The 19501-nt window shown below is 42.6% G+C and overlaps 1 protein-coding gene across 1 annotated transcript; it reads right to left on the bottom strand.

Annotated features, from left to right (window-relative positions):
• Window positions 1-3858: 3858 nt before the first annotated feature.
• GABRR1 (gamma-aminobutyric acid type A receptor subunit rho1) lies at window positions 3859-19320 on the bottom strand. The gene is made up of 8 exons (XM_031611140.2): window positions 19224-19320; window positions 17853-17920; window positions 15667-15890; window positions 13234-13316; window positions 11933-12073; window positions 11407-11559; window positions 5361-5557; window positions 3859-4670 (listed from the first exon to the last, which is right to left on the bottom strand). Exons 1-8 carry the CDS (start codon window positions 19240-19242, stop codon window positions 4383-4385), a joined length of 1173 nt encoding a protein of 390 aa, XP_031467000.2. The 5' UTR covers window positions 19243-19320; the 3' UTR covers window positions 3859-4382.
• Window positions 19321-19501: the final 181 nt, after the last annotated feature.

Raw genomic sequence — 19501 nt, 5'->3', positions numbered from 1 at the left:
TGTCTACTGATTTATATTGGAATGCTGTGTGAGTTCATTTGTATACTGTGCTTTTTTTCCCTAGTTTGATATAATTATGCAAGAGCAAGGGGGTTTTGAGCTCTCCGTTTCCATTTTGGTCTGCCAACAAACAGTTCTTTTGAGGGGCATAGTGCTTTTCAAATGCAATATTTAATGGTAGTTTTTATCATCCTCAGGCTGCTTCAACTATTAAAACTTGTTAGAATTTGTAGAATTGGCAGGGTTCTCCAGAAGGAACTCAGGCAGTCCCTGACCAGCCATCAGCTTGAAGTGGGGGCAATCATCACTGCTGGGTCAAGTAAGTTTGGCTTCATCTGCATCCTGGAAGTTTCCTCAGGCAAATTAATCCTCATTTATCTCCAAACATTTGTTCTAAAGGTTCAAAACCAAAGTAGTTTGAGATTTAAGGTAAGAAATTTACTATTATGCTGATATGTATGTTTTGTTTTCAGCAAAAATATTTCAAAGCTCATAAAACTAGTTTGAAGGAGGCACTGTTCTTACAAGAATCAAGTATTGCAAATCCTTCTAATTGAAGGCAAGTAGTTGTGTGACTGTCTAGATTTTATGCTAAGCTATTGCTAACAAACAGTTCTGAAAGTTACTCTTTGTGTGGGCTCTATATATGACTGATTGGTTTTGGTATGTGGTTGTTTTGTGACTTAGAGTGGTGCTACATACATTTAACAGCAAGTAGTGTTTATGTAAACCAAGGCTTTGGGTTTGAGAGAAGATGGGGGAGGTAAAGCTCGCTTGAAAATTACCTTTGCTGAGGGATATCTGCTTCAAGAAATAATAGATCAATATAGATGAAGTATTGTAAGCAGTTTCTGAAGCCTGTTATAAGGTGCTCCCGGAGCTCTCTCCTTATCCTGCAGGGATTGCAGGGAGTTGGGTTCTGTTCTGTATTGAGAATTGTTTGGCCGGGCATGAGAAGATAGAAAACTAAAATCTAGTTATTCGATTGTTCTGAGAATATCCTTTTACTAGAAAAGAGAACTTGTTTTTCTTCATGCCTTTTTGTTTTTCTAGCTGTTTCTGTCTGAAATTTTCCTTTTTGCTCCTCCACCTTTTCAGTACTTAGCAACATCCTTAAAGACTATTAAAGGCTTCAGTCTTCAAAGCTTTTAACCTGGACACACTCCCATGCAGAATTTGTCTAACCAGAACCCATCCAGACCAGCAGTAGACTTCAGCCTCTAAAAACAGCACCATCCCAGAGGTGCTTTGGGTTGACCTCTGAGAAATGGTCTTAATCGCATCACCAAGTAATGCCCTAGGCAGGATGAGTGAGAGCTGTTAAACCCAAACTGTCTCAGGGTGGGAGGGGAATCTGAATGCTGTCTTCTCTGATTCTGAGATTGCAGGCTTGCTCCTCATCAGAGCTGTGTCTGTGAAATCCTGGGGCTCTCTCGTGCTGTAGGGTTTAAAGTCATTTGGTATTTGACTTGATCAGATCCGGAGCAAAAAGGTCTTTTGTGCATGTATAGACTCATGGAGATCTCAGTATGGAGTTTTGGTTTTGATGATGAGCATTTCTAGAACCAAAACAAACCACTCTGATTTATTGTGGAAATGAGAAGGAGCAGAGCATTAATGTTTGGATACAAACCAATACACTGGAAGGTGAAAAGCAGTTACTGTATATGAAGTATGTTTAATGATTGCAGTCCTTAATAGCAAACACTGTCCGTATGTGACATATCCTGTCCTTATACAATGCATCTATATACACATTTACAGACTGAAAAGGCACTAGAGTTTCCAAAATAAAACACAAGTCATTTCACAATGTGAATCCAGATGCAGAGGTTGCAGAATCTGTTTAGGACACCATGGGAAGGGAAGCTTTCAGAATCTCATGTGAAGTTAGAAACCAGTCTTCCCCTGAAAGCCAAGGAATCTGGAAGTCCAACTCCCATTTGTATCTCCAAAATTTCCTTAATTTTCTGGTTAATGGTCCTATAAGGTGTCTAGTACTGAAACAAATTACACTGTGTAGGCTTACAAAGCTGGATAGCTTACTGCAGTGTCTGCTGCTCCTGTCTGTGCTGTTCTTAGAATTGCGGGAGAAAATGGGTTCTTAACAATAGCGAGGACCTAAATGTGTCCCTGTGTGAGCAGTTCCCAGGAAGTCTTGGAGCCCTCTGTGAGGAAAGATGTCTTCAGAATAAAGGAGAGCAGGCAGTCCTGGTGCTTCTATTACAGAGATCTTTCTACTTTCATCCAATTAAGATGTTACATTTTAATACATATTTTTAATCTTTTGGGGAAAAAAAAACAAACAAGACAACCTCAGTGGATAGAAATATGGTATGGTAAGAAGAAGCTAAGATGTCCTATGTATGTGAAGAAAAGTCTCCGTAACAAAGTTATCTCATAGTGGCCGAGTTTGTCTTTCAGTAATTGTAGCTCTTGTGGCTTCAGTGGCACGTAGAGGCAGTGTAGGTACGTTTTGCATTTCACGATTCCAGCAGTTATAAGAAGTGCTGAGTACGTGTACGTGATATTTATTTACACATGAAATTGAAGCAGCAGCCAGCAATGTTCAAACAACTGTAATGTCTGTGCTGCAAGTATAATGCTTGTAGTCCAGGGCAGGTTTCATGTAGGAAGCTTCACGTTCCTTCTGGAAACACCACGGTTTTAGCCTTATTTTCAGAACAGTTATGCCTGTGAAAGACAACAGCATCCACTGCGTGAGGAATAGTGTTGTTCAGTACATCACCTGAAATGCATGCTTGTAGAATTCCCTGGTAGTGTGCAAAGCGTGCATGTGCTTAAAGTCCTGTTAGTGCCACGCTTCAGTTATCTGTGCATGTGGGTGACGTGGCAGCAGACCAACTCAGTGACCGATTTTCTGAGACAGCTTCAGTGCTACTATTACCTCAAAGGCCTCTGAATATATTTGACTCATTCTGATCTAATTTCCTGAAATATTTTACTACTTCTACGCTACAGATTTTGCATTGAACAGATGCAGAATTTACGCTGACTGGCTGCTCTTCTGAAGCTGTGATGTCAAGTAGGGACTGAGGTGAGTGCTGAATGCCCCCATGCCAGCCTTGTCTTCTTGTCCTGCCCTGGATGGTTCTGTGCCTGCTCTGAGGGCCTGGAGGGCTGCGAGGTGCCAGGGAGAAGCAGAGTTGTTCAATTGGACCTGGGTCTCTCTCAGAGTGGGAGCTCCTCTCCACTTCATTCCAAAGCTTTCAGCATGGTAATTTTACAAAGTAACGTGGTTACATTAGCAGTCACTGCATCTGCTTTGTCACCTGCTGAGCACTTTTCTGCTGGTCTTTTGTTAAAAATGGATGGACCTGGCTTCTTCTGGAACTGCCTGCCCTCACCAAAGACTTTGGCAGGGGCAGGACTTTACCAGCTGCAGCAGGTCTTGGCATTCAGGCTGCAGAGAGCCCTCCTGTACCAACCAGTAGCACCGAGGCTGTCTCAGCAAGAAGTGGCTTCTCCTACAGTGGTTGTATTCTTTTTTGTAGACACCCACTTGTCTTCACCGCATCACTCTGTAGAGAAATCTTTTCCCTCTCCTAGGAAACTCAAGCAAAACTCCCAATGACCCAAATAAGCAGCTCCAAGGAGAGGTCCTGTGTTTCCCAGAGGATTTGGCATCATGGAAAGTCCAACTTTTGTTCAGACTGATGGATTCCTCGGTAAATGTACACTGCAAGTTATATTTTAAAAGGTTAATCAATACAGCTTGGAAATACTTCATTGTTTTTAAGTACAGTCGAGACAGCGCAAATGTGAAAGGTATTGCTGCTTGGCTCTGTCAGTGCAGCACTGCCAGCACAGTGTGCATGGAGCAATGAAAGCCGCCTTTGGCCATTAATAGTCTTGCTGAAGTGTTTCCCACTCTTGGACATTCTGTTTTTGCAAAAGCTGCTTCTGACCTCATCCTGCAAGCACGCAAGTGTTTGCATATCTTTTGTACTTATCGGTGCTAAATGCTGTCTGTCTGCTGAGTTCAGAGATGTATGCATGGGCTCAAACACTGAGAGAACTGGGATTTGGGGTCACGAAATGGAAGTTGCGCCATATATAAGCAGCTGGCAATTAGTGTCACTCATTGAAGTAGATTACAGTGGCCTGTGAGGCACAAGAAGGAGCGTAGCACAGCTTTAAATATGCATGAAGTTTTAGATTGTATATCCTATATTTATTTGAAACGTGAAATTTGCAGTTATTTATGCCACGGATGAGTTGCACCTAGTAAAAAATAAATAAATTGAAATCCTGAAAAAAATCAATCTTCAAATTAATTCTCTATGTTCATTTTGTTAGCCTATGAGACAGTACTCTGATATCCTGCCGCAATACACTGTGACTACAGAAGTTACGTATGTTTATGAAAAAATGGACCAGTATATCAAGTTAAATAGAATGTATGCGCCAGGGAATATTATCCTGGAGTACTTGTCAATGGCGTGGGTGTCGATCCGCATGCTGACATATCTCTGGTTTTTCCTCCTGCCTGAGCCCCTCTCAGACCCCAGCGCCAGCTGCACCATCATTCTGTCCTGCTTGTCTCCGTTCTCGGACACGTAGTGCCCCAACTCGTTCACGTCACCGTCGTTGTAGCTGCCGTCCATCATCATGGGCCGGGGCTGAGGAAGGCTGCACGCACAGGGGAGCTGTGGGCACAGGCAAGGGAAGAACATTTTGGAGTTATGTTCAGATATGCAAGGACAGCCCTTTACTCCCTATGAAAGCAGAGGGGAGACGAGCCTGGGGAAGTGAGATGGTGGGGGTATAGAAAGGACAATGAGGCAGTGGAGTGGGCAGCTGCTTATGGCTTCTGTTATTTCACATCTGCTGGACACAACATAATCACAGAGACAGCGAGGCTATCTGTGGGAAAGTTCCTTTGGTTTAAGCACGAGTACCAGGGCATAATAAAGGTGGGACCTGTACATAGAAGCTGAGAAATTCAAAGAAGGTGGCAGAGGGAAACTCCAAGGAGAAGTGTATCAGGTTTGCCCCGTTTGAAGAGAAGAGCCTATGCTGAAATTTTGGGCAGTTACAATTTAAGGTAATGAAAGCAAAAGGGGAAATTAGACCACTGTGTATAAGTCTAGGGCTATGTGTGAAGGGACATAATGCCCTCAAATCCTGAAGAACAAACGGTTAACTGAGATGCTGGGTATCTGTAGCAAATCTTTATAACCAGGAATGCTTCACTGCAGGTGTCTTCTTGCACCCACTGTATTTTCTCAGGGCATCCGAGAGCAACACACTGCAGGTTTAAACTTCTGCACATTTCCAGACATTTGCCCCACTTTTTCTCAGTGGCATAAAACTGTATCAGAGATTGCAAAACTCACCTTATCCCGGAGTTTCCTCTCCTTTCTCTCTTGCACTGTGGTCAGGTAATTCACTGCTGCATATTCCAGCACTGAGAGGAAGACAAAGACAAAACTGACCCACAGGTAAATGTCCACTGCTTTGATGTAGGAAACACGGGGCATGGAGGCATTCACCCCAGTGATGATCGTAGACATGGTCAGCACGGTGGTGATCCCTGGGAACACAGCAGCAGAGCGATCCTGTAAGGTTTGTTCAACCTAAACTCTTCCTCACAAATAAAGTTACCATTTCCTGACATCCAAGCTGACCTTTTCACATTGGCGTGGTGGGTTTCACTGTCTAAGGAAGGTCTTTCTTACTTGGGTTTCTGGTACTTTCATGAGAACAGCTCTAATTCTGATTCTCCACCACACCACTGCCTCCATCCTATGGCAGGCAGCAGAGCTTTGAGCCTGCACTACTTGTACCCTATTACCAGGTGGAGGACAGTCCTGTGGAAAGCACAAATATCACAGCTTGTAGTTCAGCTCCTCCACCTGCTGCTTCCACCAGGTTCCCCAAAGCTTGTGTGTTCCATCTGCCCCAGAAAGTCCTGCTTCATCAGAAGTCAACAGTCAGCTCCCATGCTTGGTGTGCGTCTTCTTCTCAGGGATTAATGTGGCCCACAGGGCAATGCTGCCATGCATTACCCTGCAGGTAAGTGCTATGAACATACTAGGAAGGGCGTGAGCCCTTTAGTGTTATCCAGGCTCCTCCTTTCACAGGGGCTAATTATGGCATGTTAATGATTCACTTGAAAGTTGAGATGACATATTTCAGATGTACTTCTTTCTGTCTGACAAAGAAGAGCCAGGGAACACAGATGCTTTAGGAAGCAACTAGGAAACATCTGCTAATTGTCCTATATCTCAATGTCTTTCTTGTAGTGCGGGGCCCAAAACTGAACACAATACTCAAGATGGTGCCCCAGCAATGCCAAGTACAGAAGGACAATCACCCTGCTCCTGCTGGCTGCACTATTTCTGATACATTGCCAAGGTGCTGTTGGCTTTCTTGGCCACCTGGGCACACTGGTGGTTCCTGTTCAGCCAAATGTAAACTAATACGCCCAGATTCTTTTCTTCCACACAACTTTCCAGCCATTCTGCTCTATGTCGATGCATGGGGTTGCTGTGATGAAAGTGCAGGACCCAGCACTTGGTCTTGTTAAAGCTCATACAATTGGCCTCAGCCCAGCCTATCCAGAGCCCTCTGAAAAGCCTTCCTTCTCTCAGGCAGATTGATGCTTCCTCCCAACTTGGTGTCACCTGAAAACTTACTGAGGGTGCACTTAGTGCCCTCATACAGGGATAAAGATATTAAACAGGACAGGCCCTGCTACCAACCCCCTGAGATCACCACTCATGTCTGATCACCAGCTGGATTTAACTCCATTTACCACCACTCTCTGGGCCAGGCCTTCCAGCCAGTTCCTTACCCAGCAAAGAGTTTACCTGTCCAAGCCACAGGCTGCCAACTTCTGTAGGAGAATGCTGTGGGAGACAAAGTCAAAGGCTTTGCTAAAGTCCAGGTAGGTTACATCCACAGCCTTTCCCTCATCCACCAGGTGGATCACCTGGTTGTAGGAGATGGTATTGGTCGAGTAGGACCTGCCCTTCAGGAACCTGTGCTGGTTGAGTCTGATCCCCTGGTTGTCCTGAACATGTCGTGTGATCTCACTCTCAAGATGATTTACTCCACTCTACTGAGTACTGTGAGGATATTGTTTGCTACAGTAAATTTCACAACGTTAAAATGATAGATGAGAGGAGTCCCAGGAATTCTAATATTCTACCTAATTGCAAATCAGAATAAAATCAGAAGCGACACAAATGTAACAAAAAACAAGACAGTAATGCTCATAGTGCTCTCAGTCAATTTTCTGCATGAGCAGAATTAATATACAGTATTGATAAGTACAGCTGTGAAATGAGCTGGGATGACATGTCAGCCCTGAAGCCCTGGAGAGCAGGCTATAAACTGAGACCCATGAAACATGGAATAGAAACTAAGTTAAAGGGAAATAAATCTAAAGGTCTGCAAACAAAATTTCAAGAACAGAGAAATGAGTTATGGAAAACAGCATTAACCCTAGGCATTCCCAGAGCAGTGATGCACCGTCTACTTACTAGCATTATTTTGAGTCTGAGGAATTCCAAAAATGAGGTAGCAGTGAAGGAAAGGAGTATATTTTAACTCTTCTGGTGCCAGGCCCAGAAAGGAGCAAACTCCTTCACCCCACTTAGGGAGGAATTGCAAGGGCAGAAGTAAGAACAGTTGGTGCACAGATTGTGTAGGGCCTCCCTGCTGGAGCAAAAGCTTATCCATAAGTAATGATAGTCTATTTCCACATGTATCTGTATATGTATGGGTATGGGTGCATGCATATATATTAATTCCAACTGTTCCTCAAGAAAAATCGGTGAAGTCTTTTTAATAAATACAGCAGAACAAATGTTAACAGCAAAACAACCAGATGCAAAGAAGCTGAGCATGAGATCTGGATGGCAAAGAGTTAAAATTAGTGGTTTGAATGGAGTGCATGTTATTTGCCAATGTATTGCTCCCAGACAAGAAGCACATGTTGACTATTTGCTTGCAATTTTAAACTGCCATGAAAAATATTTCTGATTTCAATGTTTTAAACAGCCAACTTTGGCACCAAGTCCTTCAGCTCAAACATCAATCTCTGGTAAGAACAGGGAGGTTACAGTGCATGTGTTTCTCACAGCCCCTGTACTCTCTAATTCAGAATTATTAGCATACTTCAGCAATTTCTGTAGTGACACAGGGTGGAATTTTTTAAATCATTAGATTTGGAAAAATAGCAAACTATCTCTTTCCCTCACAACCATGTGTGCTGTACATGCTGAATTTTGAACAGTTTCACCCTCAAAAGATGTGAAACTGCACCAGCATAATATTACACAGTAACTGGAGGAACAGCCCCAACAAGGGTGAGGATAGCAGCAGCAGTGGTGCAAACAGTTTAACAGCTTTTAAAGAGAGAGCAGTGATACTCTGTATAGACAAAAGTCCTTTTACCTTTCATTTGGGTAGTCGATCAAATAAGTCAAGAAAATCAACACTGTTGCAGCCAGGACTGAGAAGTTACTGATAGTGGCGCACAACATACAAGTAGTGCACAATAGATTTTATTACTTTTTAATGGGGTAGGTAACCATTTTGGAATCTCCCCACCAGAACAAGTCTTTATTTTCTCTTCCAGCACTCCTCAAGATGACAAAACTGTGGTGTTCATGGTGTTCATGTTGTTCCAGACATTAGTAATGTCACTTTTCCTCATCTGTGGTCAGACAGCCTGGGAGTGCCTATGAAGCCATGCCTGTGTCGAGTACAATGGGAATATGGGAGTGAAGTCTAAATCAAACTTCAACTCTTTTTTTTTTTCTTTTTTTTTTTTTTTTTTTTTTTGCAGCTTGCCTCTGAACTCACCATAGTGGGAAGTTATCATTTCCGTTAAAAATGTGCATTACTAAGTTTAGTACAACAACATCTGCTTCCACTGTAAAGGATAAGAAAATTCTATCTCAGCAAACTTCTGAACTTAGACTGTAAGTGACCACAATGGATTGTTGTCTCTTAAACGAGCTGAACCACTGCTGCATGTTAATATCTCTACAATCAAACCAACTTGTTCACCATTCCCGAGCATGTCCTATGGCAGGTGATTAGCATAAAGAGGTGACCACACCACCACTCTCAGGAGAGAATGATTGACTTCAGCCATGGGGTGGATCGTGTTGGTGCAGCCCCCTGCCACCCTGTGATCTCAGGATAAGGCAGCACCATGCTCCTGTCTTCGTTACAAGAGCAGGGAGATGGAATGATCAGCCACCCGCAATACCTGCTGCCTGGTAGTCCAGTCTATAAGGTACAGATCTGGATGGTGTGGGAAGGATTGGAATTGTTGGGCTGGTGGAATGTTCCAGAATTACCTCAGCTGCCTTGTGTCCAGAATGGAATGTCACTGAATGAAGACAGTCACCTTGTAAACCTATAAACAGAAGTCCTAAGCAAAGAGCCCCTTGAGCTCTCCAGGATCATGGTGGGCTGTGATCCCTAATGTCCCTCTGAGCTGGGATACCTCTTAGGACAGACCCCTCCAGGATCGAAGCTCATTCACTGGCAAACACCAGTGAGGAAGAAGGGTGAGTAGTTCTCCAAGGGGGAAGTCTTTGGGTGTGCAACTGAGTTTAGAACCCCCCACTACCCTGCAGTGAGCCTCACATCACCCATGCTATTCTTGAATCTTTAACCAAGTCACACTTTCAATTGTGGCAATTTCTGTTGAATGATGGTTTTAAACTGGCTATGATAAAGTATGGATAAAGTGATGTCAAGGATCATACAATCTAACTTGTGATTTATATAAAAATATTCATAAATCCTAAATTGCTAATAAATCAAACCTACACAAAAATCTATTCATTACAGTGTGTCTGCAATCCAGAAAGCCAATGGTATACTGGGCTGCATCAAAAGAATTGCAGCAAGCACATCAAGGGGTTCTCTCTACTACACTCTTGTGAGACTCCATCTGGAGTAATGTGTTCAGCTTTGGAGCCCTCAGCATTGGAAGCACATGGAGCTGTTTGAGTGAGTCCAGAGAAAGGCCACAAGGATGATCAGAAGACAGAAGCTCCTCTCTTGTGAAGAGAAGCTGAGAGAGTTGGGATTGTTCAGCCTGGAGAAGAGGGAGCTCCAAGGAGACCTTAAAGTGGCCTTCCAATATCTAGAGGTGGTCTACAGGAAAGATTGGGATGGCTTTTTTCATGGCCTGATAGTGATAGAGCAAAAGGGAACAGTTTTAAACTGAAAGAGGGTACATTAAGATTAAATATTAGAATGAAACTCTTAGGGTGTAAGAATTCCTCTCTGGGGAAATGAAGCACAAGAACAAATTGTCCAGAGAAGCTATGGATGCATCATCCGGGAAGGGTTCAAGGTCAGGTTGAATGGGACCCTGGGCAGACTGATCTGGTAGGTGGTAGCCCTCCTCAGAAAGGTGAAGGAGTGGAGCTATATTATATTTAAGACCCCTTCCAATCCAAGCCATTCTATGATTATATGATTCCATAATTTTATGTTTATATGTTTATATGATGAATAACCATAAAGCACTGAATTCACAGCAGCATACAGAAAAGTTCTCCTAAACTCAGTGCCTTTGTCTCAAAAAGCCACAGCACAAAACTTTTAGTTCCCTCTGAATTATGATTCATGGCAACGGATGGTGATTCTAAGCAGACATGTGGCCCGTTGCCATATCTGTTATTAATATTTCCTCTCCAATGATGAGCATAATTTTAACAATAAATAAAACTCTGAGATGTGTTCCCTGGAACAAATGGAAGCAAACTTGGGCTTCAAGTCTGCAAATATACAAATGGCATTTTGCAAAGGGCAAATAATCTTCTTCAGAATATTTATGTCAACAACATAATGTGCTCCCATGGTGATTTCTCTGGCATATGGTTTCATCTGTCTGAAACATGTTTCAGAAGGGGATGCTGTATCCCTCACACTACTCTGTAATCTAATTTAACAAGTTGAACGAGTAAGCTTGGCTTACTGTTTTACCTCCACACTCTCTCTTCTAGAAAAGCTCAATAAAATGAAATGTTGTCACAGCTGTTATGTAATGTTTTTCACCTTCTTACTCACTGAACTTTGAAGGATACTGGCACTTCATTTCTCTATGTCCAGTGTATCTGTTAGCAGCAATAGAAGCGGAGCTTGACATTTGCTCCCTGATTTGCACCATATACAACTAGCATTCATCAGAACGGGAAGGGCAATTCACTTGGCACTGCAGGGTTAACTGGAGAGAGGTATGATGGTCAGACCTCAGCACAGGGGAATGTGCTGATTTCTGTGCCACCAGGCAACATAGGGACAACACAGAGGCAGTGCATAGCAGAGGTGATTTTGTCTTGGTGGTCAAAGCCATCATTGCATACAACTGGCCCTCAAGTGTGCTGACTACAAGATTGTTTTTACCTAAGGGGACTCTGGCAGGAACTGCTCGACGGTCAATCCAGAAGGACACCCAGGACAGCATAACCATGAGAGTGGCGGGGAAGTAGGTTTGGAGCAAGAAGAAGAAGATGTGTCGACGCAAGGTGAAGTTGATGTAGAGACGATTGTACCATCCTGTGGAATGGGGAGAAGGAAAAAGGGATGTCACACCACCACCAAACTACTTTCAGATAAGGTGTTATATCAGTGGAACAGCACCATATTTGCTTTTAGGAAAAGAATTAATAATCACAGATCGTTGCAGTTTACAGAAGAGACTCCTTACTGAACCAACTGTCATACAACACCTCTCAGGATCACATCTTCCAGAGAAAATACAAGCTGTACATTCAGGGATTGTAATTCACATTAAAGTTTGGTGTGCTCTCGAAGAGGTATTATCTTTCCAGACTATCTAATCTAATGATGGAAGTCTAAAGGTGGAGTGGCCAAGGATACAAGTCTGCAGCCCTTTCCCCTGGCCTCTGCTAGGGATTCTAGTACCCACCTGTGCTGCTATAAAAGGCAAGTTTTGTGGTAGTGTGGAACTCCTGTATCAGGAACTGGGACAGCGATATCCTCTCATCCGTTTTTAGGGAATCGTTTCCATTTTTCCAGTAGAGCATGAGGTCATCTTCTGTGTAGGCATCTAGGGAAGCAGAGAAAGCCTCAGTGCAGTGCAGTGAGCCAGCTAAGTTGTGCTCACACTCTCTTTCAAGGCTACCTATGAGTTTCCAGCTAAAAGGGACAGTGCCACCATTTGACTGGAATCTGCAGCATTGGTGGGTATGGCTGCAGCAAAGAATGGACAGGTTTATCATCACAGTGCTCAGTACTGATGCATTTTGTAAACATTTTTGTTTCTCTTACCATGATTTCACACATATAATTGGCATATCAGGTTACCCACCACATCAGAAATTGTCCCATTCTAAAATCAGAAGCGAAGGAAAGGAGAGAAAAGAGGATAACAGGAGGAACAGCTATTATCAGTGGTCTGAGGCATGCAGGAGGACAGAATCTTGAGTAAACCTTCTGTCTGTAATGCAGATATGAGCATTACAGGTCTTGGTTTTTTAATGCATATGGAAATATAGTAATATTGATCCTTTCAGATGGGCTTTAATAATAGCCCTTCCCAGACTGAGAGGAAAAAAAAATTCTGTAATAACTTTATTCAAATATAACTAAGATTACAATTGTGTATTTCAGATTTAAGAAGGAGAAGAAACAACTCTTAAAAAGCTAGAAGTTTGAAATATAGTTGTACAAAATGCAGGACAATTGCATGTAAACCATACCTGGGACAAAGCAGCTATGTATAAGCTGGGTTTGTCACTCACGGATGTAGGAAACACCAAGGGAAGGTGATTGGTTTGGCAGCTCCATCGTGGTTCCTAAACCACAGATGAGCAGATGTGCATGGAAGGGCTCAGAGCTATTTGATTCTGTGTTAAGAGCTGTGGTGCAGGAAGGTACTTGGGGAAGTGGGTGCTGCCCCACACCTGCAGACTGCAGGCGAGTAACCCAGTGCCCTCTGGGGATGGGATTGCAGCAGAGCAGCCCAGCTGGATTCTGGGGACACTGGCAAAACGGCACTCACAGCTGGCAATTATAAACACTGCCTTGTTGCAAAAACCATCTAATTCTAGAGAAAAATTACAGGCACAGAATTTTTCTCCGTGTTGAAGTTCTCTGACTATAGTTGGAGCCCTCATGAATGTAGCAGTTGCTGGTGGATATAATTAAACACCATTCAGGTCCCCACAGGATGCAGCACTCAGCTTCCCTATGGCTCTGCTTACTTACAGCTTTCAATCTCCAGGGAGCACGTCTGTGTGTCCAGGGGAAAGCGACTGAAATCCATGTTGCACATTGCTGTTACTGTAACTCTAGGAACAATAAAAACCACCTCATTAAAAACTCAGCTTTGTGTGTGACTGAAAAATAGTAAAGCTGCAAGATGTTTTTGAGTGACTACTTGGTCACTGGCAATAAACACCTTTCGTTTAGCTAAAGACATTCCAGTGAAGTTAGAGCTATTTTTTCTTCACAGCAAACCAGTGTTAAAAAAGGTGGCTAGAGTTTGGTCATAATAAATTGCTACCAAACAACACAAATAATGGAGAAGAAAATGGGGAAGGACAGAGAGAGGACACTTTTTCCCTTTTGGTGTCAAATCTCTGCAGAGATCTGTGCTTCCAACAGCTGCTTTGCACAATAGAATAATTTGGGTTTGTCAAAGCCCAGTGCCACGCAGGATGCAGGCAGTTTTCTCCATGCACCATGACTTCCATTTGCTCAGTGAAAGCCCAGTGATGGCCCATGGGTGTCAGCCAGCAGAGGGCTCAGGCAGTGCCTCCAGCCAGGGCTGAAGCTGGTGCACATCCAAGACCACTGAAATGCTCCACCTCATATATCAAAAACCCCGGCCTTACTGTAGTCTGATTATGTCATTTTTAATAGCACAAATCTGTGTTTGCACTGGAAGGATCTGTAAGTCTTTACTCCACTGGCTTGAACTCTAGGGAAGTAAATGAACATAAAAACATAAATTGCAATGTGGAAAGAGTTAATGAATTTTAACAGGATTAAAGCTCAACAGGCAACTGTCAGATAATGATAAAATCAAGATGCAGTCTCTTATGTTAGTACTCCTTACGCATGTCTGAGTTCATGTTGCTTCCCTATCTGGATTTTATCTTAGAGTGAAGCTGCTTTTGGCTCAGATTTACTGCTTAGGTGCCAGTGAGGTCTACAGTGCTTTCCAAGAAAAGAGAAGATGTCTGGTAAGAGCTTTAAAAAGGCAGACACCAAGGAAAAAAAAAAAAATATATGCAGGCAAAGGCATTCAGAAAAGGCTCTCAGTTAGCAAAGACATCTTTGTTTTTAAGTATTCATATTTCTCTTCCAACCATAAAGTACTTCAGCCCGCAGTCACCAATAAATAAAATAATGAAGCACTGTCACCCCGCTATTCAAGATATTCACTACCATTTCATGCAGGCCAGTTGAAAGTAGCCTGTTAAACATAAACCTGTATATGGCAGCACTGTGTAGTTTGATATTCTTTTCCCATCATTGTTAAATTGCCAAAACACTTGCTGTGTAGATGACGTGCAGCATGTAGCTGTAGTTGAGTTTTATGTCATTTTATTGTCATTTTGTTATTGTGCTAAGGATCTGAGCAAACTTTCCAAAGACATGAAGAACACCTGAACCTTGTTTAATAAACTGGAAGAAACAAAAAAACTTGAGTAATGATAAGATTAGCACTATCCAGGCTGTGAATCCCAACAAATAGTATAAAAATATCAGAGAAACAAGAAAATTCCTGTCAAACAGATACCACAAAAGACTTTGTGCCTTACATTTTTTGGACTGTTTCCTTCTGTAAAAGGAAAAATACTTTGTCAGGCTGAGGAGTAGAGCTCAGCCCTACCTCCGCCACTCCTGGAGGTTATTAATGTGCTCTCAAAGACCTCCACAATCATCCCAAGCAACATGTTCTGCAGCCTTATCATTAGTCAAAGTTAAATCTATGCTTCTTGGTGCTACTGACCTCCTACAGTCAAATTTTTCTTCTTTTTGTCCTTTAGAATACACTATCTATCTCCTGTTTGGCTTATTTATCGCATGTTTTGCTATTTCATTGCTATGGAGCTGATGTTGACATTCTTGCATCAGAATATTGTACAGCAATTTCCTCTCTCATAGGTTTTTATGGGTCATTTGGCAACACTTGTTTTGTAACTGAATGGAACTGCAGGCATGAAGAAGCAGCACTGATTTTAGTTTCTTTTGGAGAGTGACAGATGCTCCTGAATTAGCATCTCCACACATGAAAGCAGCAGTTAGGAAGAAGAAAAATCCTGCTTTAATAATCTTCAGTCTTATGGTCAGCATGGTGAGGCACCTGATTTATGTTTGAAACATGAGATCACTGCTATGGAAAAAAGGGAAGGGGAAGGGAAGGGACACAAACTTCCTAGGAATTAAGCTTCAGTCCTACTTCTCACTCCACTTTCCCAATAGCCCCCCAGCTGTTCTCCCTGGACATATGAGCATTTTTCTTATGATAAAGGAAGAGCCTCTTCCTCATGATGTCAATGGCTAGTCAGTGCATTCACATTTTTAATTTTTTTTTAATGTGAAGTCATGTGGAAATGAAATACAGGAATCAATTAAACCGGTTTCTCTCTCATACCACTAATGGCTCACACTGACCAAATGCACTTTTACCTGAGGCTATAAAGTACCTTCCCATCTGGCTGGACCCGCAGCATGACATTGTCAGTGGTGGTGTCATGGATGAAGGAACGCTTGGAGTGGACAAAGAACATGTCAGGGACCCAGATCTTCTTCACCAGCCTGCCGTCAAATGTCATGCTTTGGTTGTTGGTGCTGGGGAAGGACAATCTCTCATCTTTCCAGTAATGCCTCAGATAAAGTGTCATGGTAAAGTCCTGCAACAAAAAATATTGTGTCACAACTTATGTCTTATCAGCCAAACTGCACCTGACAAACCTGTTCATGAGAGCACATCCACTCTCTAAGATACAGGGAACATGAGTTAAGAAATGTTCAGAAATCAGCCACCATTCATCCAGAGGCAAATTTACCTCTGAAATTCAAACATTTTCATTTTGGTGTCTGTGAGTTTCTCCAGGGACCAAAAGGCAGATACACAGAGGCAGCTGTCAGCAATGAGCACTACCAACAATTTAACCCTCCATCCCTATGATGCTGCATTTCTGGAGTTTAGAACAACTGCTCCAGCAGCTGCTATAGCAATTTTCTTATTCTGGACAGCTAGAGAAGCACAGCAGAGAGAGTTCTTCCTCCAGCATAGCAAATGAAATGTTTCTGACTCAGTATTTGGCTGCAATGTTTTATTTTGTTCTTAGGCTGCCCACGGAGGTGGCTCAGTCACCATCCTCACTGGATGTGTTTAAAAACAGTCTGGATGTTGTGCTCAGGGACATGAGCAGAGGGTTGTTAGAGTTAGGGTAGTATGGTTAGGTTGTGGTTGGACTTGATGATCTTTAAGGTCTTTTCCAACCTAAGCTATTCTATGATTCTTCGATTCTGCCCACATACTGCGCATTCAAGATCTAAGGCATGATCATACTCCTTGTTCACTATATTGTATTTTGAGTCTGATCCCAGTAGGGCATCTGCTTGGGTTTCTCTTTTTTTCAAATAAATTGATCATGTATCTGATGAAAAATGCATGCACAAGTTTTTATAAGCATGGTATCTTAGAGTGTAACATAATACATTAGCCCTAATCTAAGGGAAGTTTGTCTAACACCTGTACTTGTGCAAGGCATTTGACACTGTCCCACACAAGAACCTTATCTGTACACTGAAGAGACATGGATTTGACAGATGGACAACTTCAATGGGTAAAGAACTGGCTGATGAAGACACTCAAAGTGTTATGGTCAACAACCTGATGTCCAGGTAGATATCAGTGAGCATGGCATAGGACAAGGGGTAAAGGCTTTAAACTAAGGGAGTGGATTTAGATTAAATATTAGGAAGAGGTTATTTACCAGGAGGGTAGTTAGGCACTGGAACAGCTGACATGCACACGAAGCAGCTGCCCAGCAGAAATTGTGCTGCCATACAACTGTGCCCCTCATTGAAACAAGGAGGAGGTGAGGTGGGTGCTCTTAAGAGTACAGAGATGTCTGAGCTTTCTGTGAAAGCTTCAGAGCTGTTCAGTGCATCTGCTGGAGCAGCAGAACAGTTCTGAAAATATTTTATAAATGGGGTGTGATTTTTTGTTCCAAAGCTAAAGCATAGCTGCTTAGAGACCCTGGAAATGCTTTAACAGGGCAAGTCAGGGCAAGGGTTACAGGGCCCTTCTCATTCCCATTCTCATTCTGTGGGTATTTCTGTTCTCATGGTGTTGCTGCCACATGACAAGTATGCTCTCACCAGGGTAGTTCTCAGGACAGATTCTGGCTGGGACCAAACTCTCCCCTGACCTCTTCAGAGCATGGCCAAAGTGAAATCTTATTGGCAATATATCAGAGCACCTTAAGCCTAACACAGTAATTGGTCTCCTTGGAGCTTTTATGTGCTATCACTTCTCAAGAAAAAATAAAAACTCAAATCCTTTGAGGCAGTTTTGGCAGTGTTCTATCACTTTGTCTTTCTTAGAGAAAATGTCAGATTAACTTTCATTCCTTTTGCTTCAAAACATTTAGAGGGATGAAAAGATGAGGTCAGTAGAAGTAATTGCCAGCAGATTCACTTCAAACAAAGTGCCCAGGAGACTGGAGTCTCCATCCAAGGAGGAATTCAAATCCAAAAGCCAGCCCCAAGCAATCTGCTTTATCTCACCCTGCTCTCAGCAGGTTTAGGACTAGATGGTTTCCAGCAGTCCAGTCCAGCCTCAGCCCTTGTATGACACTTACCATATCCACCTCAGAAATGCTGTCCAGACTTTCAACTTGGACATCCACCCCTACAGGAATTGCAGGACCTTGTAGGAAAAAAAAACAAAACAACATGCAAAAGTTGAGGAAGTATAAGCCTGATGGGATAAAGTTTTTGCATCTTAGAAAACAAATATTCAGTCTAGAATAAGCAATTGGAATTCATAACAAAAACCTCCTAATAACAATAAAATTCAGCAGTGAGAATGACCTATTACTAACTTTCTCCTTTTATTCTTACAGTCTACATCACTTCAAAATGTAAAAGTAAAGTCTCCAGTGCTCGAGGTTATTGCTTGTCGTACAGATGCCCACAGAGCTCCTATGTGCATAGAGAGCAGAGATGGTACAGCTAAGGGCATGTGAGAGATTTACTCCAAATTTTCATCACTTTCTCTGCTCACCTCTCAGGCTAATACCACCCTGAAAACTGCTCTGCATATTTGGCTTTCAGACCACTCACTGCTTGGCTGTGGAAAGGGGAAGGTGCTGGGTAAGACTATAGTACAGGACGCAGGTGTGTGCCATGGAGCTGAGGTCACATCCCATAATTGGGATTTTCTTTTTTTTTTTCTTTCCTCCGGACTTTGACTAGCCCCTCACATACCTCTGGCAATTACAGTGCGGGAGAACTGACGAGATAAATAATGCTCACATTAGTGGGTTGCTGTGAAACTGAAACCTTTTTAAATTAATTGAACATGCTGGTATTTGGTATATTGAGCTTTTAGCAAAAAAACTTACTTTCATGAGAGTATATAATGGTATCCTGGATTTGAATGACCATCTGTCAGCCAGAAAGGGTAGATAAATTTCATCATTCTCTAATCCACAGGCTGAAAGAAAGCATGTTCCCCTTCATCCTGTTCCCTTAAAGCTCTGGTTGCTGTACAGCACAGCCACAAAACTGTGAGCAAGCATTAGCACACAGCAGTCGAAATATTTTCTTTGGTGTTAAAATGAAACAGCCAGATCAGCAAACATGGTACGTGATTTGATTATGCACACAAATTGCCATAGGAAGCCACATCTGTAGAATTTCCCCATCATTTAGGAATACATGCAAAGTGTGTTTGGAGGTTTTATCAAAAGAAAGTGTCATTGAGTATCAGGAATATTACATTGCCTCTAATCATATCTCCATGACTTCAGTTGTTTGTTTTTCCAAGGAAGAAGGTCATTTCATTGCACCACTATCCCCCCACGCATGCTATGAATTTACAGCGAAGACACAAATTAGAGAAAGAAAAGGCTCTGCCAGTCCCTCTGCTTGTTGGCCCGACTGAAAGCTACAGTATAATGAAGTGATAGTGCAAAATAGAAACAGTAACAAATGTGTAGATTGTGTACCTCCAAAACCTGGTCTCATGCTGAAGTCATGGTCATCTATTCGCAGCAGCTGTTCTGACTTTGTCAGTGGAGATTTGGTGATGTCAGGGCTTCGCTTTAGGATTGGACTACTAGGAAGAGAGAAACACAGCTATGAGCCCTGCACAGTTCATGGGAGAGATACTGACCCACTTCACTCCAGTCCAAAAATGAGAACCAGCTCGTGTTCATGTTCCCATTAAGCCATAGCCTTGTGAATGTTTGCAGTGCTTGGCAGCATGGCATTACAAAATGACCCC

The sequence above is a fragment of the Phasianus colchicus genome, chromosome 2, assembly GCF_987193195.1.
Source record: "Phasianus colchicus chromosome 2, bPhaCol1.hap1.1, whole genome shotgun sequence".
NCBI lineage: Eukaryota > Metazoa > Chordata > Aves > Galliformes > Phasianidae > Phasianus > Phasianus colchicus.
This window is presented reverse-complemented; position numbering and strand designations above follow the sequence as displayed.

Coding starts and splice junctions, on each gene's coding strand:
- GABRR1 (XM_031611140.2), bottom strand. Junction 13,317..15,666: donor AAGGTACTTTATAGCCTCAG/GTAAAAGTGCAT, acceptor TATTGTTCCTAG/AGTTACAGTAACAGCAATGT. Junction 4,671..5,360: donor AGAGGAAACTCCGGGATAAG/GTGAGTTTTGCA, acceptor CTGTGCCCACAG/CTCCCCTGTGCGTGCAGCCT.